The following is a 21623-nucleotide window of genomic DNA, read 5'->3' on the forward strand; positions in this document are numbered from 1 at the left end:
GTGACCAGAATGGAGATATGAGCATGTTTAGAAACAAGAGAAAGAAGGTAATTATACGAAATGTTTTGACTTTAGACATTCTTGGTAGTTACTAATTCTAGTCATATCCAGAACATGTAATTAGTGGGACTGAATTAATGGAGACGAGCAAATCATATCGGTAACGATGCTATTGGTGCTAAATATTTAGAATGTTAGTTTATATGTCCCATGCAAACGCTTTAGCATGCAGCGCCTGTAGCTCAGTGGATAGAGCGTCTGTTTCCTAAGCAGAAAGTCGTAGGTTCGACCCCTACCTGGCGCGGTCTAAAATATTTTATTTTATAAAAATAAATTTTTAATTTACTGCTCCTATTTGCTTCTCTTGTTATTTATTTATTTATTTATTTATTTTTGCAGGTTGAGTTTGTCTTATTATTTTAGTGAATAAGTTATTATTCCTATTTTTGTGCTTGCTGGTTGATTATATATATGTCTTATTATTTTAGTGAATAAAATAAAAACAAATTTTTAATATACAGCTCCTATTTGCTCCTCTTCTTATTATTTTAGTGAATAAATTATTATTCGTTTTTGCTTTGCTGGTTGATTTATGTCTTATTATCTTAGTGAATAAAAATAAATTTTTAATTTACATATTCTATTTGTTCGTCTTGTTTTTTTTCCTGCTTTGCTGGCCGATTTTTGCTTGTTTGCAGCAATATTTTGCTGATATATTTAAACCGATATGATATCAAATATGGATCAAGATTTCATCTTTCAGAATCGTAAATTGGTTTCTCATTATTGAAAACTCAAATCACCATCTTAATATGGATTCATTAATTTGGGTTAGTTTATTAATCTAGGTCTAGGATATTTCAATTCCCATAATTTGTACAAATATTTAGAAAATTTTAATTTTCCTAACTCACGAAATTTTTAGTCTGATCAAGATGACAAGATCTCAAGCCCTCCTCAACATTGGACAGATGGCTGCTGAGATCTCGATAATTAAAAACCTTGGGTAACGCACGAGACTCCAATTTAGCTATGAAACCGGATTCTCGGCCTAGTTCCAGGAACTTACATGTGTGTAAAAATCTCGCCCGTTGACCCACTCCCTTTTGTTCGAATCATTTCTATCTCCTTAGAGAAGTTAGAAACTTTTAAATCAACCCTGGAAATGCTTTTTTTTTTTCTATTTTATTATAAAGGAAAGGCACTAAGGCAGCGAAATGTCTTCAGGCCTGGTTAAGGAAGTTCTGCAGTCTTCATCAATCAATGGTTCCGTGCAGCTATCACGAAATAGTGACCAAGTGAGAAAGGGAGAAAGGTTTTCATGCATTCTTGCAAGTCGGAATACTCGCAAGCTTCCTAAGATTGTGCCAACCATGCGGAATGAACTACATGCGTACAAGCAAACAGCGTTCTATGTAATCAAAACTTGCATCGCCGTTTCATACCGTCAGCTATTTATCAAGTTTGTTGTCCATCAGAATCGTGAGATGGATCTTTGCTCGTCTGAGCTACCACTCGATCCTGCAGTCATATAAACATGCAGGGGACGAAGCTTCCTTTTCAGCAGTTTTTGGAGTAGAGGAGTGAATCTCGTATGAATAACCTAAATTTATTTTTTTTTTTTCCTAAGATAATTGAGAAAGATCCCTTGTTTACCTTCCAAGTCTCAACTCTCAAGTCTCAACTCACGAGACCTGGTACTACCGGGGAGAAATGCGTTGGCAACCAGTAGGGTACGGCTGCAGTTTTCCTTGTTTACTTCAGTTTGGGCTCTAACAGATTGAATCTGTGCAGCAGTCCAATATGACATGTTGAAGTCCGGGGAAGCTGGTTTTAGAATTTCGTTTGTAAGTAACGGAGCATGTCACATTGAGCATGGAATCAATCGGTTTCCCTTATGGCTTACAAAGGTCTTGCTTCAGGCAGGCAAACAAGATTTGGACCGGAGGGGGGCACACCTACTGGCTACCGTCCACCGGACTGCGCCCCTTCTAAAAAGATTTACCTCGCCAGAGGATGGGGTGGGGTGCAACCAACACCATAACATTCTTTATGAAGCTTGAATTGGATGATCGTGTCTGATCGCACGTAATTGGCTGCAAGATGATGCCCCATTGGGAATAGTTCATATTATCAAATCTGCCATAAACAAATCCAATGACAGAGGCTCATCCTTGGGCCAAAACATTTCTAAGTTGAGATAACAATTACCGAGAGCGAGACCACAATAGTAAAACAAGGGCTATGCGGTATTGGAGTTTATCATGCCTAACCAAACAGTGTAAATTGACAAGCTATATATGAAACTAAACTTAAGTACGCCAATCTGTCAAGTGAAAAGATTTTAATTATTTGTAACGAAACAGGCTCGCTGCTATTCCAGTAACTGTGGATATGTGCTCCCTTGCCTGGCAGCGCCTGCAAAACGGAGCTTGCTCACTGAATACCGTAATTGGTGTCGTCGCATGTCGAGTTACTCGTACTGCATCCAGTAGATTAGACTGGGAGATAAAAAAAAGTTCCGGCATGCGTTGTTGGATGTTATAGGGAAAGATGTTCTAGTTATAATGCCGGCATGGATGCATGCAAGCATACGTACATATATACCATGATGGATACACGGCTTGATTGGTTTCTCAAGATCGACAAGAGGAGGAATCTCGGAGGCGAGCGACAAGGTCGGCGGCGGCAGCAGCGGCGGCGGAGTTAATTAAGAGGACAGGGAAAGGGCGGAGGCGGCGGCGGCAGCAGAACGGGGGCAGTGGTTGAAGCCATACCAGACGGCGTTGGGGAGAGGGACGCCGTAGTAGTAGGTGGTGGCCCGGCTGGCGTGGGGCTCGTACACCTTAACCCACTCCGGCGTCCAACCATCCCACCCGTCCCGCCGCAGGTACAGGTAGCAGATCCCGTACCCGCACGGCCCCTGGATCTTGAACGTGTCCGTGGAGCATCGCTCGAACGTCCCCGTCGTCGGATCGTCCAGCCTCGGCGCATACACCTGATCATCCACCACCGCCACCATCATCATAAATAAATAAATAAATGTATATAATACCTTCAAAAAGATATATACATGTATATAATAATTGGATGGATGTCCCCAATCTCCCGGTGTTTTTTTTTTTCATCTCTCGAGTCTAAACTGAGTCCGAATTGATGATGAATCCACGCTTGGGCTCACCGAGACCAAGGTCGGCACACTCTCCCGTTGCCGTCGAGGTTTATCATGACCACACGGGCATCAGAGAGAAATTTCAAAACGGCGCCTTCTAGCCCTAGGTAACCACAGCTGAGGAGGCACGTGGCCTGATATTTATTACTAAAAATGAGGCTCTTATTTCTCGCAATAGAAATAATATTCACGCACCCCGATTACGAGTATTTTATTGCATTGGATGATATCCAGGTCAGGTTGCATGGGACTTGCTAGATGTAGCCCAGGCCCACACCTGTTGCCCAATACGAACGCTGAAACACCATCTTCGTAGTCCGAGACTACATCTTTCTTATCCTTTTTTTTTTTTTGTGAGAAAGGGGAGGGCAAAATTTTAGCAAAAAAAAAAAAGAAAAAAGACGAGGGCAAAAGCCCCTAAGATTTCCGTCAAGGATATGAAATCAGGTACGGAGAAAAAAAGGTTACAAAAGAAAATGGACAGAAAGGTTTTTTCGAGCAATAAGGAATATTTAAAAAAGAAAGAAAGAAAGAAAGAAAGAAAGATAGATAGATAGTAATAATAGTTGAAGAAGACAACAAAATTAAGGAAATCCAACTAGCATGCTCCTTGTTCGTCTAATCCCCCCTTCCGATTCGTTGTGATTTAGTCGGAAAATAGGCGGCGATATCTCGGCGATCGAGGAAGTCGTCAAAGCAAAGGGCCAAAGAAAAGGAAAGTCATTAAATATTTCACCAAAATCATCAAGAAAAGATGGAAACGGACAACAACCTCGTTGCGGTAGGCGTCGCCGAAAGCAAGGCTGATCATGTCCCTGGTAAATCGCCTGGAGGAGCAGCTCGTCTTTATCTTCACCGTATACGAACACCCGCTCCCCACTCCCACTCCCTGAAGAAAGAAAACATAGCAATAATAAATAATAAATAATGTTGCAAATGGAGAAGGGGGATGCTGGGAAAAAAAAAAACAAAAAAAGAAAAGAAAAGGAAAATCTCAACGAACCATATACTACCTCCTGTTTCTTCTTTTGGATCAACTCCAAGGAGCGGAGCTCGTGGGGTCGAGGGTCGACGGGTTCAGCCCCCGAAAGAACAAGAAGGAAGAAGGCCACCGCTGAGAGGACGAAGAGAAAAGAGCCGTTCATCTTCACCATCCCTCTCTGACTCGCTTTCCTTCTTTGCCTTCTTCACCCAGAGCAGAGCGGTAGAGCCGAGCCTGGAAAGGCGGCGACTCGGATGCAATGCGATGCGAGTACTGCGAGTAGTTAGGTTGGTCCGACGGACACAATAATAAGATGCCTCCCTCATGCCACCGTTCCCATCCCGCTCCTCCTTTTCCTTTTGATCGTGTGTGTGGTTCACGACCCGCTGCGCTGTAACCACGTGTATCCACGATACTTACCGTCAGCAACCACGAGTTACTTGAGGCCAATCGAACCCCAAAGTCCTTATCATCCATCAGGGACTCGAGGCCCAAGAGACCTCGCCGGCCCTTCCGGCCCACCCCCGGCCAGAGCCCGTGGGTGATGTGACGTGCCCCCACGGGCGAATAGAGTCGTTATACCCAAAAAAAAAAAGAAAAAAAAAAAACAACCACTGCAGTTTGCTTCTTAATCCTTCAGCATCGATTTAACCCAGATCATAATCAATTGCATCAAGCAAGCAAAAGTAATCTCGAGAGCAAGCCATAAAGCAAATTCGGAGATCGACAGCACCTATCTTTTGCACTGCTTACAGCAACCAAAACAGCAAGCCATTCAGCAATATCATCGAAGATAATCATCTTCTACACGTTAGTTATTTTACCTTCCATATCGACGAGCAATTTTTTTCTTTTGTTCCATGTTTGACAAATTTATTCAAGATACATCTGAATGGGACTAGTGCCCTGGATTACAGGAGCGAATGAAAAGGAACAAAGAAACCTGATAAGTCCTTTCCCTTGCAAGTCTTCTGCCGAAACAATATTTACAATTGACAAGATAAATAGGAATTTGAGCTTGTCAGGACAATATTAAACGGAGTAACTCTCCCGAATATTTGAATGATTTTTGGGTCTCCTCCAAGCAATGCTTCTTCTCTTCTGTAGACCAGCTCTGGGCAAGGCAATAAAGAGATGTCCCCGTGTTAAACATATAAAATGCACGGTATTCATGCCAGAAGTCCCAAAAACCTTTGAAAGGAACTTCAAAAGTAATGAGAAAAGAAGCATCTAATAACACAAACTTGCAAGAAGAAGATAAATAAGGTTGTCTTACAGAAGCAACTTGGTTAAGCTTATCTCTCACATCCTGCAACAGTTGCGAAAGATCGCCATCCCACTCATAGAATTCCAGTTCCTTCTTGTTCAAGATCTTCTCAGCCACCTAGAAGGGCACAGGAACAAGGTCGGTCCAGTTAAACATGATACAAGATATGCAGGCGGCAGCCAATATTTTCAACTTACAAGCACATACCGGCTGCAGTAACATGTGCTTACAAAAGTTATAACTATGAAGTTCTTCTCGCTCTTTATTTTCTACCAGTAAATAATTCCTCAGTTTGTCCTGTTATCATAAAGGACAACCATGCAGTCCTACCCAAAGGGCATAGGTATTGTATCATGCAACCATTACTCCAGGATGTCGGTTCTTGCCAGTTTAGACAGCCAATCTGCACAGCCCGACTATTTCAAACTCCAATTTTTGTACCAGTAATACCCATATCCAACACAGCTGTTTTACCTTCGGCTCTCTTGGGTTGCAGATAAAGTGAGAGAACCTTTTTTTTTCCCTCTAATGAAAAAGAAAAGGAAAGAAAGAACTGTAGAAATATTTTATATTTAGATTTTCTACGAAGATCAAGTACGGATGTTGTTAGACAGGGAACAGTTTTATTTTGATATTATATAAGAAAGAAGAAGTTCTGAGACTTTCTTTACTCAAATCGCTATTTTTGTTAAGGGAACACTTTAAGGTGGTAAAGAAAATTTATGCAATTCTTTTTACTTGAATATACTTCTTGAATTTCGTTTTCACTACAAAACATCGGAAAAGATCGCCCTCTAGCAAACTTTCTTCTCTCACATTCTTGGCAACCAAACAGAGCATTAACCATGAGCCCCTGCAGTTGCCAATGGTGGATGTATGACAATTATTTGTTCAGAAAGAAATCCGTATGCCTCATAATAGCAGATAAATTTGAAAATTGTTTCTACCACCTCACAGTGCAAGTACTAATTTAGCAACTTATGAGGTAAGACTGTTTAGATAAAAATGTAAAAAAGTGATATCACATACTAGTTCTAAATTTGACACAATTTGCAAATAATGATAACATCAAGAGGTTGTTGGATGCCATCAATATTATAATGAACTTGCTTCCATCAGTTTTTTAGCAAATAGCAAAAAGGAATTAGACACAACAACCGATAAAAATCACCATATTGTTGCCAATTATTCACTTTGTAACAGCTAAGCTATGAAAAGTATGAAAAGATCAATTATCTTAGCAAAGAGGATAATTAAACTAGCATGGAATGGTACATCTCATTCATCTACCATCAACGTCAAGCCTCCCAATGAAGTTTGTCACAGCAAGGATCTAAATTCTAAACCATTACAGACGGCCATGGAAACACTTGGATCTCACATATTAATATATATCTTGAATTGGCATCTATTAATATATAGCAATAAAAACAAATGCTAAATCTCTATGGAAGATTCAAGCCTATGATATCCAAAAGAAATGTAAAGAGAGAGAACATTTCACAAAACCACATCTTTTTAATGAAAGACAATTACTTCTAAAAACAATTTCCATTATTTCCACAATTTAGGAAACAATTATTGTCAAAATACTAATGTCGCCCAGATAGAATTGATAGCTTTAAAGGAATCAAAGCATGCATCCAAGTTTTTAGATTCCATCATCCCTACGATTTCTTCAGATCAAGAGCACCAAGCGCCCTCTATAATACTCAGATTTAAATAGATTGGCAATGAGAGCATATTGTTTGAATGAAATTCATTTGGACTTCAGGTGCAATGTTTACAAGGCAGTAGTCTTCGAAAAGAATTCCACTGCAATGAGTTCATAATAGAAGTAGTTGCTCATCCCGTGTGTCAAAATGTGCAACGGTTTTGCACAAAGATGAGTGCTTATGGATAACCATTCATGTGAAAGTAAGATGCAATGCCAGCCCTGTAAATTATTTACAACTTGAAGAACAGTTCTAGTCTTCAGCTACTTTGACAAGGGTTACACATAAATGAATCAAATAGAAACTTATAATTTCGGAATTCAAGTTGAATATCTTAAGAACAAGTTTAGCATAGAGAGCAAGAAAATGGAAGCTTCTTTGTAACTACCATTTTGTAAGCACCCATGCCTGAATTTTGACAAGTGACATAGATTAATCTTGAGGCATTATAACAAATTACTCAAGTGAAACCCCAAAGAAAGCATACCTTTTTGCCAATCATTCGACCACCAGCAGTATGAGCAAAATATACGTTGTAGAAGTGGCAGATGAATGCCTGAGGATTTTTTTCTGATAGCTCTTCCAGATAATGAGCATAAGAAATCCCAGGAGAAGATGGTTCAGGAATGATATGACCCTGTTCCTCGAACCATTCTAAATCCTTCGCCAATTTCTCTGACCTTTCTAATCCTGTATTCCTGAACTCGGCATCTGCAACCAAGAAGATATATTGTTCGGATATGATGTATATTCAAACTGCGCTATTCAGCTTGACTGCTGAAATACTAATTGAACAAGCTCCTAATACAGACTTAACCAACTATCTGGGGAATGTTAACATATAATAACTCCTTTTCCTCAAAAAATCAAGCACTATGAATTTTATATTTGACTAGATACTCAAAACCCCTCCTTCATAAACCATCCATTTTTTTTTCTTTTAATCCATTGATAATGATTGGTATTAATAATTCAAATGGCATAGTTGCTGAACTATACCACACCGATCTAGCAACAACAGAAGCTACAAATGAAAACAGCTCCAGAACCAAAACAAAAAAAAAAAAAAAAAAAGACAAAAGCTATAATAAGATTATTCACATCTCAAATTTCATATACAGTAGTTCAATAATTATCCTCTGAAGTCCTAATTTTCAAGATTTTTCATTTTGTATATTATCAGAAGCAGAGATATAATCCAAAATGATTGTGTGTTTACCTATTTATATAAATAACGATTCAATTTTCAAAACTTGCTTCTCATTAATATAACACAAGTCAGAACAGCCCATCTATATGGGGAGAAAAATCATGGCATCACTCATCTTTTAGCATGGTATCGGTGATCGATCTTTCGAAGGAAGGGCATCAATATCGATCGATCTATCGAAGTCCATTCCACGGAGGAGCAACTTACACCAGGGGTAGGAAGCCTTGTGGACGATGGTCTCGAGGGTGTCGTAGACGAGCTTGCTGTCGACGAGGAACCTGAGGTAACCGTGAAGGGAAGGCTCCCACTTGGCGACCGGGGGGGCGTCGGTCTCCTTCTCCCCTTCCTTGGCCTGGTCCCGGGTGTGCAGCTTCATGGCGACGGCCCGCATCTCCTCCACGAACCCCATCTCGGCGGAGGAGGACCGCTTCTTCCTGGGCATCTCCACCGTCGTAGCCGCGAGGACCACGAAAGGGCTCGGGCTCCTCAGTGACAACCCGCCGGGGCCGAAATGGGGGCGGCGGAGGGCCCAGGAGTGGAAAATGGGGCTCCGGGGGCGGAGGGAGACGAAGGGCTTGGGTTGGCGCAACCTACCGCTGGAGGTCAAGCCGTGGGACTGGTAGATGGGTAGCGTAGAAGCCATCGGAAGAGAAGAAAAGAAGAAACCGATGAGACGAGAAACAAGCGTGAAGGAGAGGGATCAAGAATGGAGAAGTCTGTTTCTTGGTAGGTTCTGAGAGCGAATAAAGAAGAGGAACCGACCAAGAAATTAATTTTTTAATACACAACTGAGGGATTGGGAGGGAAGGGAAAAATAATCACGGAAAGTTAAGGACCTCCTCGTCCATGAGCGTGCGGCCCGTTGTTCAGAAATTGATGTTTGTCAAAGTTTGGGTAATGAACTCGGAATATTTTGCACCCTCGGCGACAACCATTGATCCGACGGTTCCAATCAACATCACGAGTGGCCCCACATGTGTTTTATTAGGCATGGGGAGGAGATGGAGGAAGGGAACGGCCAGCCCGGACTTAAAAGGCCGCATCCGCTAGACTGGGGTCGAAATCAAAATTTGAGTGCGGCAAGTCACACCATGACACCCTATCATTTATTTTATTATTTTTTATTTATTCTTATTATTTATAATGTATTTTTTGATCTTTAATTATTGTAATTAGTTATAATGTATTAACGATTTCAGATATAAGAAAAATTTGAGACATTGACATCAATTAGATGCTAATATACCTTCCTTGTGAAAATGTTTGATATTTATTTGGTGTGTATTATGTTTCCTATTTTGAGAAGTTTAAGTTTTGCTACAACCAACAAATCATTATGAGCTTACAATTAAATTTGGAAGGATGTGGGACTCGTATCATATATATATATATATATATATATATAGAGAGAGAGAGAGAGAGATTGTTATGGTAGATTATCAATCTACCTATTTTTCATTGGACAAAAAATATCCTTACATTTTATAATTTTAAGGATACTTTATGTCTTTTTACAATCTCATATTAACTCACGCTCTTAACCCCCCCTCCCAATTAATGCTCTCTCCCTCTCTCTCTCTATCTCTCTCATACATATACATACATACATACATATATACATACATACATACATACATACATATAGAGTATCAACTGGGGGTTGGGAGAGTCACTGGATACATCTTTCCCTCCCTCTCAATCTCCATTTTTTCGTAGACAAAAAATATCCTTACTTTTTATAACTTTTAAGGGTATTTTATGTCTTTTTAAAATCCTACATCTGGCTTGGCCCCTGCTTGCTCATAGCTAATTGGGAGAACATACAGTCACTAGATACTACAAGTCCCCACACACCTCCTTTTACCAAGAGTCTATTTTCTTAGAAAAATTCACATGTACAGGTCAAGGCAACGATGAAAACAAATTAAGGAAAATGGCCTCTTCCGGCACTTTTTAAAGCCTGTACCGATGCTTATGAGTATCGGTAAATTTTGCGCCGACGCTTTCAAAAGCGTCGAGCAGGTGGGGGTAGAAATTTTTTTTACCAGCGTTTTTGAAAAGTGTTGCAAAACCAAGAGCTATGCTGACGTCGGACTATTTTGGAGTTTGTGACACTTCTAAGCGTCAGCGAAAACCAAAGATTAGCCGACGCTTATAAGCGTTGGCAATATAGAGTTATTTAAAAAAATTAAATAATCTAATTATTTTTTTGGGCCAAAAAAAACAACTCTTGACATTCTCCATTACCGGTTCGTTCTGATTCTTTTTCTAATAGCACAAGATAGATAACCTAGCAAATAAAAAAAAATAAAAAGGAATAACATAAGAAGAACAGTGATGTTTGTTTTTCTCCTGTAAAATTATCTTTTACAATAAGAATAACCCCAGAAATTTTATAATAAAAATAACCCTAAAAATTATAAAGAGTAATATCCTAACCCCAACACCAACCTGAACTCCAATCTCCACATTCCGCTCTTCAACAAATTATAAGTTACAAATTACAAAAAGGGTTTCAGAATCCCTAATCTCTTCTTCAGTCTGCTCGGCCTTCTTTGGTCCGCTCCTTAGCTCCTAATCTCTTCTTTTCCCTTTATTGATGTGAAGAGAACACTTTGACTCCATTTTTCCTTCTCCAGTCTGTTCCTCAGCACCTTCTTCCGTTTTCAAGAACATAGAGAGAATATAGAAGAACCACAGAAGAACTAGTAATAAAAAAAATACAGAAGAACCTCTACCTTCCGCCGATCTGCGATCTAGCCCATTTGCTCGGCATCCCCTTCGGCGGTGGTGGCAGAGATGATCAGCATCCCAAACACCCCCTTCTCCTCTCTCTCTCTCTCTCTCACCGCGGCTAGGGTTCATCGCTTTGGCCTTTATAGGGGCAGTGGGCCGCCTCGTAAAGGGTTAGGCATCCGACAACGCTTTTAAGCGTAGTCTGGCCAAATTTAAGTAAAAATTTGTGGTAATCTGGCAGCTGGATTCCGACGACGCTTTTAAGTGTCGTCGACTCCTTTTCCTCACTGCTCCAGACCCAGGCTCTCTTTGATGTTTCGGAGCATGCGACTCCAAGAATCCTCCTAGATTAGGAAAAGGGAGCCATTATAATCCAACGGTTCACGTCCCATCGTGGACCCCCTTCGACGATCCAACAACGGGGGTCGCGTACAACCTCCCCGTGAGCGAGGTCACTAGCGACAGCAGGCACTGCTCCCCCTATGCGCTGGGTTACTGGATCCAACCGTGCAAGGATGGCACCGCCTGCCGTCGCCGCATTTGCTTCTTCGCCCACACTCCGGAGACCATGGCCGGATTAGAGAGTGGAAAGGTGATTAACCCTTTTGATGCTTATAAGCATCGGTAATGGGAAGATGCCCGCAACACTGACAAAAGCATCGGCGGAGCCCATTATTTACCGACGCTTTTTAGAAGTGTCGGCAAGATTTCTTGCTGGAAAAAAATTACCGATGCTTTTATCTAATGTCAGCAATATAGAGTCGGCAATACTTTTTTTTTTCCTGTAGTATGGTTCCAGATCTTCCAACTCCATGAAAACATGAGGATACATAGCTTGCCATTATCGCCATCAATCATTATTTGATAAATGGAATGGCTCAAATCGCATGCTACATCAGGGCATACGAAACTAACGTAAAAACAAAGCAGGGTCGTTCGGGCATGCCAACGAACAGCACGCATACTTCGTGTTATGAGGTGAAAAAACCAGCCATACGAGACAGATAAGATAAACCGTTGCTCACCAGCAGCAAAAAACAAATAAAAGGGGGGAATGAGAAGCCATGCAAATATTCCCAGATTCTACCACGTGTATATGGATTTCTGACATTTTACAACTGTTGGAGACCTAGCATCTAATACAGGCAATCACATAAGCAGAAAAATCTAAAAAGAGCAGAGAAAGAGAGAGAAAGAGAGAGAGAGAGAGAGCGGGGGGGCGAATGGATCATGGTCCCATCTCCGAGCAAATCCCATGCAAGAATTACTGAAGCTAAACATCCAGGAACACAGTTTACGATGATTTCGCCGCTTGTTCAAGAACAGGGGTCTTGTTCCACCTCTCCTCCTGCCCGCTGTTCTGCAATGGCGGCAATGAGAAAACGCTAACCGTGGAACTCCCGCTTCTGATCTCTTTCAACGCGCGCAATGCTGCGATAGTGCTCTTCATGTACAAGCTCTCCATGTACTCTATCTCCTCCAACTCCGGAACCCCACCTCCGAGCAAAGAGGAGGCAGGTTTTGCCGGCTTCTCCTCTCCATCACCATCTCCCTCCCCGTCGTCCTCCACCGACACCGATGGCTCTTCCTTCTTAGGGAAGAGGCTCTCCAGCATGGACTCGCACTCCTTCACCAGCTTGTATAGCAGATCGGTGGTGAAGAAAGGCTGCTGGAGCACCTTCTGGATGAAGGGTAGCCGGATGAGAGCCCCCGTCCTCTTGTCATACTTCTTCAGTATTTTCACCAGCCCTGCACAGACGTCAGAACCCACAACATCAGCCCTCCCAACTCTTAATCAATAGCCGGATTTGGCCGGGGATAAACGGTTGCCGAGCAAGTATCATGCGCTGAAAGATAAAGCTCTCATCTGCGTTTTAGTGTATGGAAGAGGGGTGCCCTAATGAACCCATTGACTGCAAGGAAAAACTAGCGTCAAAGCTGGCACTTGATAAAATCAAAGAGGATATTTATTTTTGTCGCTTACGACTTACGAGCCTGTTCGGCCCTTCAGGTTGGGTGACTCTGGGTGGGAAATAGTAAGATACGAGTCCGGCAGTCATCCGTGCAAATCGAGGTCCTAGTTTACCCTAGAGGGCATGCAAGTTATGAGTTTCTGAGAACCCTAATGTTTGTCGAAGAATTCTCCAATGACTTAACAAAGGAGTAAATGCAGCAAGTATTTTTAAGGAATTGAAGAGAGCATAATGTAATATTTGACCATTTTATGAAGATTGAATGGAGAAACTATCAATTCAAGATTGCCAAACTGACCGATCAATGAGTTCGAACAAGATGGAAATTTGACATTGTATAAATTCTGCAGAAATCAAATCTAACTAGGGGAGGAAAGATGAGAGAAGGTAGCTTCCTTGAATGGTCTGCATTCTTAGGATATTGGTAGTTACGACCGGATTACAAGGTGAATCCAGTGCAATCAAGCTGGCCGTTATCCTCATCAGAACCTGATTGAATATGCACCACTGCATCTAGTTAAAAATGTTTTAATATCAATTTCATGGTTCCTTCTAAAGGACTTAAAGCAGAGTACATGGAGCAATCTAGATTCTATAGAGATCAAAACGGTCGACACTATAGTTCGGCATTGTAGCCATCAATTCATCATACAAAAAAAACCCCAAAATCTCTGCAGTCGTACACTCCCTTTCTTTTATTTTTCTCTTTTCTTTTCTTTCTTACAGGGTAATGCGATCGACCGGGAACCAAATACTTAGGTCATAGCAAATATTGGGCTTGAAAAATACAGATTCAAGCCACACCTGCTTCTTATTGACACTCGAATGGGGAAAAATTGCATGCGTGTTCATACTACTCATTTTTATAATTCCACTATAGAACTACCCCATACCAGTGAGATCTTCTATATCCAGCATATTAGCAAGATCTGAAAACCCCTCAGTCAATTTTAACGAAGTCTAAAATGAAGGACACCTTTTTCACATATATGCTAGCCATGTAGGAAAAAAGTGTCTTCTATATGCTGCTTCATCTTTGTAGGCGTAAAAACGTATCAGCTCTTCTTCTTTTTTTCGAAAAAATATATAGCTCCACTTGGAAGCCCAACAATAGATGCTCTAATTTGTGGCATGGTGTGAGTAGTGCCAAATAAAGCACAATTTCAAATTAGGAATGGACAGAGTATCCTCTTTTGGAAAGATAATTGGATATGGGATGCACTGCTAAGGATCCTATTTCCAAAGATTTACAGTACAAGGAGAAAGAAAAATAGGCTGGCTGCTGAATTTTTAAATTCTAGAACATTGGCCTGGAGATTTAAAAGGCCACAGCTGCCAATCATATGCACTCAAGAAGAATTCAACCAACTGCAAGCTCTATTACACTCGGTCCCCCTCTCAATCAAGATTCAGATCAGCTGATGTGGAAATTGGAAAACAAAAAGGTCTTCTCCGCTTCATCGGTCCACCAATTTCTCAACACTGGAGGCATCAAATGCAGGTTTCCTAGCTCACTTTGGAATCTCACTGCCCCTCTTAAGATCGGATATGTTTGTGGCAGTGCTGGAAAAAGAAACTAGATGCTTGAGAGAATCTTGGAAGAAAGATGGGTAAATGTTTAGTTGGATGTGTTTTCTGCAATCGTCCTTATGAAACTGTGGATCACATCTTTTCGACCTGTCATTTTTTCTCTAGTATCTTGAAGTCTATTTGCATAGCAATTGGAGTTCTTCATCTGCAATCAACTTTTGAACTTGGATTGGAGGTGCAAATGCTTCTCCAAATCAACCCAATCCGATATTCTTATGCTATTTGCAGCAATAGTCTGGGTTTGTTGGAAGAAAAGAAATGAAAGAATCTTCCTTGACAAACATGGCTCAATTCACTCAGTAGCAACAAAAGGTCTTGTGCAGTCAGAACCACCTCCCAGATTTTTCAAAAGCATGGAATAAAGGTAAAGGGTATTCCTTCACAGTTATCTGATGCTTAGTGGTTCTTCTGATGCAATTGAAAGATCTTGTTATTAATGAACTGTGCTTCGAGCTGCAATTGCACTATCATATGCTTCATGCTGCACCTTGTAAGTTATCTCATCTAAGTTCTATATCAAGGGATGAAGGATACAAGCTGATTGGAAGTTGCTGTTTGGAAAGAGGGATCAAAGGAACCTGAGGCTGACTTAGAATCTTGTTCTCTTTTTTCAGATGAGGGAGATATCCAGGGTGACAGCTGATCTGATTTTATATCCTTCTTTTTTATTACCAAACTCCTGAGCAACGGATTACAACCTCATTCATGAAGTTACAATCTCAATGCCAGCCGCACTTTCTCTGCTTTGACAATTTTCCTTTCTTTGGTTATTTTTTATCTCTTATAATGTTCTATTCAAGTCACTCTCATGTAGTGTAGCAACCTTTCCTTCTGCATCCTCTGTAACTTAACGAAACTGTCAATTTCAGTCTATCCCCAACAAAAATCAGGTGGAAATTTTCGGCCTCCTTTATTATCCAAAAAAAAACATAAAGCTTTTGCATTTTATTTACTTAAAAGTGTCCTTATTTAAGAAGAACATTTAATATCTTAATATAAATTAGATTTGACTATTTGACTAACAACTTACTTGGCCAAATTCAAATGGAGAACGACAGTTCAAGTGAAATTATGAATCCCCCGAACGCACAACAGAATGAAAACAAAAAAGATACTAGAAGAACTAGCAGGACTCAAAGATGAGACTCATTGCAGTTCAAAGAATTCCTCCTCTCTATGAATTGAATCAAATAGGAATAATATTGTTGTCACAGACACTTATTGCATACTGTATGGGATTAATGTCTCACGGGATCACGTACCTCCAGCTACTGCTTTACTTTACATACCAATCTGATGTGGTCTGAATCTCAACATCTGTTTTAATCAAGCCTGAGATATGCTACCGTAACAACATAACTAATGTGTAATCTTTCTATTGCCCCAACCCCATGGCCAAAAAGAAAGAGCAGCCTATACTATGTTAAGTCACAGGTTATTGGTCTGTGTCACAACCTAGAACCTCATCCAAAAAGACTATGCGAAAGGTATTATTTGGGTTTCTTGATTCTATATAAATATCCAAGATCTACCCAGCGAATAACCAATGTGGGACTAAGCAAGCGCCTGCATGGGTCCTCACATACTCTCTCCGTTTAAGCTTTGACGTCCTCGTCAAGCTAAGGGTACAAATTCATTCAAATCTAATCATAAACACCACAATCGGCCTGCGGTCAGCTCCAATGAATCCGTGTTGCAATATCCTCTAGTCCACATAGATTATGGTCCAAATCCGTTTTGATACCATTTGTTGCAATTCATGATTTCATTCAAAAAGGCAAGCCGAAAGGTATTATTTAGATTTCTTAATTTTATATAAGTACTCAAGATCTACCCAACGAATAATCGATGTGGGACTAAACACATGCCCGTATGGATCCTTTGTTAGATGTATGCCCTAGAAGCCAATTTGGCTGACACATTGTTGATTCTAGGGACATAATTTTGTACTTGACTATTTATTATTGAATAAATAAAAGGCATCTTTTTCATTCATATTGTTTATGTGTCTATGAATCGTCCAAGAAATTAATAAGATGATGATACATATTCTCAAGAGTTGAGAATTTGAGCCATGTATCATTGGTGATTAATTTCTAAATGCTCCTGATCAAAGGATCATCACGAGGACGGTGATCGATCCGATCAGTGCACAGATCACTCTCCTTCTGGATGGACGAGACTTGAGTCCACAGTGTAGGGACACTGAAGTGATAGTGCAGGTGCTTGTTAGAGAACAAGGGTACTGAGCGTGACCAATACAAGATGTCACTTGGATGTCTATCCACTCGTCAGTGACTTGCTTGATGTTGCAGTAGTGTGACTGGTCCTTTGACCTGCGGTGCTTCGGCTACTCACAGTGAGGTTATTGTAGTTTGACTGCACACATACATGGTCTCTAGCCATATGGGTCCATGCAGTGTAGATTGGCTGCAGTAAGTTCACTGTAGGAGTAGGGTATGCACCTATATGGAATCTATCGACCTTGATAGATAAGGAGAGATCCTATGTGATTTATAAGACTGAGTTCGTAAGACCTCGGCCGGGGCAGTATGCACAGTGGAGAAAGAGTTTTTCACTATCGAACTCGAGTCGAATAAATCTTGACATATGACAGACGATGGGGTTTGACGAGTTGTCCATGACCTCCGTCCTGTAGGGATCCACGATAGTAGGACTATATCACATGTTAACTGCACCTAGAGGTTCAACATTCCATTCTGCTGGGTAGCCACTACATGCTGCTAGGTGTCACTGGTGGATGGTGGGACTCATAGGGATTATCTTGATGATTGATAAACCCCAATGAGTTGAGTTGGAATCGTTCCAACCCATTGAAAGGAGTTTTCAATGATATAGTGATAGAGATCACAATATATCTCACTACCAGTCAGAATAGAACCTATGGGGTCACACACATTAGAAGTATTGACCGATCCGATGGTTGAAATCGTGATTAGGAATCACAAGAAATCAATTTGATTGATAAAAGGTTGAAGAAGGAAAAAGGAATTAATTAATTGGACTTGAAACAAGAATCCTACTTCGGGTAGGATACCTAGAGTTCTAATTGGATTAGGACTGGGATTCCTACTTGGAATAGGATTCCTCAATCCTAATGAGATTAGGAATTTTGAATCTAAATCGGATTCCTACTTGGAGTAGGATTCCTAGGAATCCTAATTGGATTAGGACTTCGGATTCAAATCTAATCCTAATTGGATTAGGACTAAATACATCCTAATATGGATTAGGGTTTCTTAAGTCACAATTAATTATTAATCTAATGAATCAATAAGACTCCTAATTGGATTAGGATTGAAGAGTTCAATTGAGTCAAAATTGATTCAAGTTCTAATTGGATTAGGACTTACCTAGATTGGATCCATTGGTTCACCCTTGGGCTAAACCTAATAGGATTAGGGCTTGACCACATTAGGGCAATGCAAACCCTAATGTGGACTAGGGTTTACCAAGAGGGAGGGGCGCAAGCCCCTCCCCCTTGATCCATTGGTGCGGCACAAGAGAGGGGGCCGGCGCCCCCTCTTTGGAAAGATGTCTAGGGCTCCTACTTAGTAGGAACCCTAGATGGCTATAAAAGGAGGTGTGAGGCCGGCGCCCTAAGCATAGAAGAACTCCTCCTTCTCCTTGCCGTGAGCCTCCCTCTCCTCTCTTCTTGTGATCAGCCGCAAGCAAGGAAGACCAAGGCCAAAGGTTGGCGGCATCCTCTTCCTCCCTTCTTCCTTCCAACGCAGGGAAAAGAAAGAAGGCTGCGTGGGGATTCTTCTTCTTCCTCTTCTTCAACCTTCTTCTTCCTCCTCTCAAGCACTTTCAAGAGTTGAAAGAAAGAGAAGAGATCAGCCATCAAAGGAGTCTTTGCAAGGGAGCTAGCACCCCGGGAAGACAAGAAAGCTTTGATCGGTTCTCTACTTCGTGTGGATACCCGTAGAGGCCGGACGTTTGAACGGCTTCAAGCGAACCCTCTCCCATAACCACGAATTCAGATTCGCGGTGATCGTCTACCCGCGCAAGGTGAAGATTTGATCTTCCTATTGTTTTAAAAGCTTTAATTCTTACCTAATTACGAAAGGTCTCGAAACAAGCGTTCATGCGATGAACGTCGAACCCGTGCATGCCGATTCCGCTGCCATCTGAAAAATTTTTGAAATATCAGCGGCATGGGCGGGTTCCCAACATCCTTACAGTCTGATCCTTCCTAGTATGAAAGTTCATCAAGTTTTGACTGGTTCCCTTATGATGTCGCATCCTATCCGACATGCAACAGCTCAGACCCCTCTGTTGTCCAACTACAGCAACTATAGAATCTACAAACAATTCACATTTTAAATTCATAAATTATGATTTAAAAAATAACTTACTAAGAAATGCCTGCACGGCAGTGCCTAACTAATTATGGTCACATTTGAAATTATCACACCACTAATCGAACTAGGTCACTCTGATGTCAAGCAATATACCATCGAAGTGGTTTAGCTGCACTCGGAAGGGAAAAATAATAATAAATTTTATACCTTTATGTTAGTGCCATACATGTGGATTTAAAAGTTCATTGACTTGAGCGACGAATATGAAACTTTATATTGCAACAACAATAGTACGATCATGCAGCCAAGTTAACCTCATCATTAGACGTAGATCAACGCATCAAATATATTGGAATAGACAATAATAAAATATTAGGTCATTTTTATAAATCTTCTCTTTTATCTTTTCGTTTTTTTATTAGAAAGAAAAAAACGGAGTGCGTCATAATTAGATTAGCTTGGGTTACGAGTTAATTGAGCCAGGGAAGAGGCGTGAGATGCATGATTTGTATGGCGATTGTAACAAGCTCCATTGATGAAAAATGGATGAAAAATAAAAAGGTCCAAGGACTTGACAGGGGACGGGGACTACGTACCGGTGTAGTTGAGGGCGCTGTAGTTCTCTAGGAGGACCATCTCACCGTGAAAGTCCACGATCTCCTTCCTCGCTTCCATCAGCTCCTCCTTGGACTCCGCTCGAGCTACTCGCTCCTGCAGCTCCTGCAACGCCGCACAACCACGCCATTAGCGAGACTGCGAGCGATTTTTTTTTTTTTTTTTTCTCTCCTCATGAAGCCCAGACTGCGATTAGCAGCAACCAGCAACGACACGAAGCCGGCTGCCGCACCATATATGAACACGGACACCTTCAATAAATACAGCGGCAGCGGCAGCGGCAGCGGCAGCGGAACGTTGCGGAGCGGTCCCATCCAACCACGTGCCACGTAAGAAGGAAGTGGGAGAGCGGAAGTCAAGCCAAAAGTCAAACGGAAGGAAGCAGGCCACGCCGTTAAGGGAGACGGCAGAAGACCACGTCGCGTCTGCCAGCTGGCAGGCGCAGAAGAAACCTCGCTGCCCATCTCTCTTTGGAATATTTTCCGCGGCGCATGTTAGCAGGATTTTCAGAAAAACAGCAAAAAAAAACCGACGAAAAAGAAGAACGGCGAAATAATTTGACGATGGTGAATTGGTGATGAATAATAAATATAGGAGAAGGAGAGGAGAAGAAAAACAGGAGAAGTTTGCCGTCGTCGTTTAAAAGATCCATAAACGGCTTTCTTTTTTCAATCCTTTCTTCCAAGACAATTTTTTTTATTTAGATTTGTTTATTTTTTATTTATTTCGAGATAAAGAAAGAACGAAAGAAAAAGAGAGGAGATGGAGGAGGACCTTCTGGCGGATGATGTACTCCTCCTCCTTCTCGACGAAGAAGGCGTTAAATTTCTCGAGCTCGGCTTCCAAAAGCCTCAAGAAGTCCTCCTCCTCACGCGTGATCGCCGCCTCCGTGCTGTCATCATCATCGGCCAGCCTGGGCCTCTTGGCCAGCCGATCCCCGCCGCCGATGAACTTGAGGCGCCTCTTGAGCTCCTTGTAGGACAAGAATTTGTCCCTCCACTCCGGCAGCGTTTCCTCGATCTGGTTGCTGAGGCTCTTCCCAAACTTCATCTCCAGATCGATCCGGCGGCCGACCGGAAGATACAGATAGAAAAGGATGGAGAGATTTGGGATGGGATGGGATGGGAAGGGAGGGCGAGAGATGGAACGGGGAGGAGAAGAGTATGATATGATGGGTGGGGAGGGGAAAGGGAGCGAAGAATATTCGAGGAGGGGAGAGATAATATTCGGCGGAGAGGGAGGGGGAGGGGGAGAGAGAGAGAGAGAGAGAGAGAGAGATTTGGGGTTTTTAATTCCTTTTCTCGGGGCTCCTTATATTTGCATCCCTACCGACCACGACAACTCCAGCACGGGTGCGCCACGTGTCACGTCCGTATATTAAGTATGAACTTATCATCGCCGCAAGCCGAGCGTCCTGGCTCGGCTTGGCTAGTCACTTATTAAAGTTATTATTCTCAACTTACCAACCCCGCGGATAATTATTAAATTTCTTTCTCTTATGCGTAGAGGTCAACGAAGATCGCTTCCAAGAGTTATTGGCTGCCACATGATTTGCGTTTTCTTTTATAAATATGTATCTGTTAATATATATTGAGAATATTTAAAATATTAAATAAAATTTGCATTAGAATTTCTCTTTAAAGGAACGTATGGTAAGTTGCTTATTCTTGTTGGTTTCATTTTATATTTAGTGAATATATTAAAAAAATATCTTAACAAACTCTTTTTGAAAAATAAAAATAAAAATCATATCCAAAAAGTTGGATTTAGAAAACTAAATCAACATGGTTCTGAGTTAAGTTATAAAAAATGATAATTTGCGGGTCCCTTGGATAAATATATCAAAATTTATGGGCAATCCTTTTTTTTCCTCTATAATGTAAAATTGATATTTTACGTTGTAATGATTTCATATCAGCAAGGCAGCTGATCAAACATTTCGAATTATTTTTATATCTTCTTGATTTTAAATATATAATCACATTCAGTATATACTTGACAAAAGCAATAGCTAAAGTTTGACTTCTTTAATCAGTTA

General features: G+C 41.2%; 2 protein-coding genes and 1 non-coding gene across 5 annotated transcripts; 1 reads left to right on the forward strand and 2 right to left on the reverse strand.

Moving 5' to 3' along the window:
* Positions 1-231: 231 nt before the first annotated feature.
* Positions 232-304, forward strand: TRNAR-CCU (transfer RNA arginine (anticodon CCU)). The gene has a single exon. It is a non-coding gene; the product is annotated as a tRNA-Arg (tRNA).
* A 2205-nt stretch (positions 305-2509) lies between these two features.
* Positions 2510-4813, reverse strand: LOC103699806 (embryo-specific protein ATS3B-like). Its single transcript, XM_039128751.3, has 3 exons — positions 4186-4813; positions 3945-4061; positions 2510-2998 (listed from the first exon to the last, which is right to left on the reverse strand). Exons 1-3 carry the CDS (start codon positions 4324-4326, stop codon positions 2711-2713), a joined length of 546 nt encoding a protein of 181 aa, XP_038984679.3. The 5' UTR covers positions 4327-4813; the 3' UTR covers positions 2510-2710.
* A 143-nt stretch (positions 4814-4956) lies between these two features.
* LOC103708750 (SPX domain-containing protein 1-like) lies at positions 4957-20868 on the reverse strand. 3 transcript variants are annotated; one of them, XM_088722890.2, is made up of 5 exons: positions 20360-20861; positions 19567-19690; positions 7624-7847; positions 5431-5538; positions 4957-5268 (listed from the first exon to the last, which is right to left on the reverse strand). In XM_088722890.2, the coding sequence occupies exons 1-5, from the start codon at positions 20633-20635 to the stop codon at positions 5176-5178; spliced, it is 825 nt and encodes a 274-aa protein (XP_088579016.2). In that variant the 5' UTR covers positions 20636-20861; the 3' UTR covers positions 4957-5175. The 3 variants fall into 3 exon arrangements, with proteins under 3 accessions (XP_088579016.2, XP_008792043.4, XP_008792042.4); XM_008793821.6 differs by lacking the exons at positions 19567-19690; positions 20360-20861 and adding an exon at positions 8554-9237; XM_008793820.6 differs by lacking the exons at positions 4957-5268; positions 5431-5538; positions 7624-7847 and adding an exon at positions 12138-12831 and having other exon boundaries at positions 20360-20868.
* Between the last annotated feature and the right edge of the window lie 755 nt (positions 20869-21623).

This window comes from Phoenix dactylifera, chromosome 5 (genome assembly GCF_051530095.1).
Source record: "Phoenix dactylifera cultivar Ajwa chromosome 5, Ajwa_hap1_PhDact_Kaust_v1.1, whole genome shotgun sequence".
Taxonomy (NCBI): Eukaryota; Viridiplantae; Streptophyta; class Magnoliopsida; order Arecales; family Arecaceae; genus Phoenix; species Phoenix dactylifera.

Coding starts and splice junctions, on each gene's coding strand:
- LOC103699806 (XM_039128751.3), bottom strand. CDS start 4,326: ATGGTGAAGATGAACGGCTCTTTTCTCTTCGTCCTCTCAGCGGTGGCC. Junction 4,062..4,185: donor TCCAAAAGAAGAAACAGGAG/GTAGTATATGGT, acceptor TTCTTTCTTCAG/GGAGTGGGAGTGGGGAGCGG. Junction 2,999..3,944: donor GCGACGCCTACCGCAACGAG/GTTGTTGTCCGT, acceptor GTGGATGATCAG/GTGTATGCGCCGAGGCTGGA.
- LOC103708750 (XM_008793821.6), bottom strand. CDS start 8,989: ATGGCTTCTACGCTACCCATCTACCAGTCCCACGGCTTGACCTCCAGC. Junction 7,848..8,553: donor CAAGGCTTCCTACCCCTGGT/GTAAGTTGCTCC, acceptor TCTTGGTTGCAG/ATGCCGAGTTCAGGAATACA. Junction 5,269..5,430: donor AGCTTAACCAAGTTGCTTCT/GTAAGACAACCT, acceptor TGCCTTGCCCAG/AGCTGGTCTACAGAAGAGAA.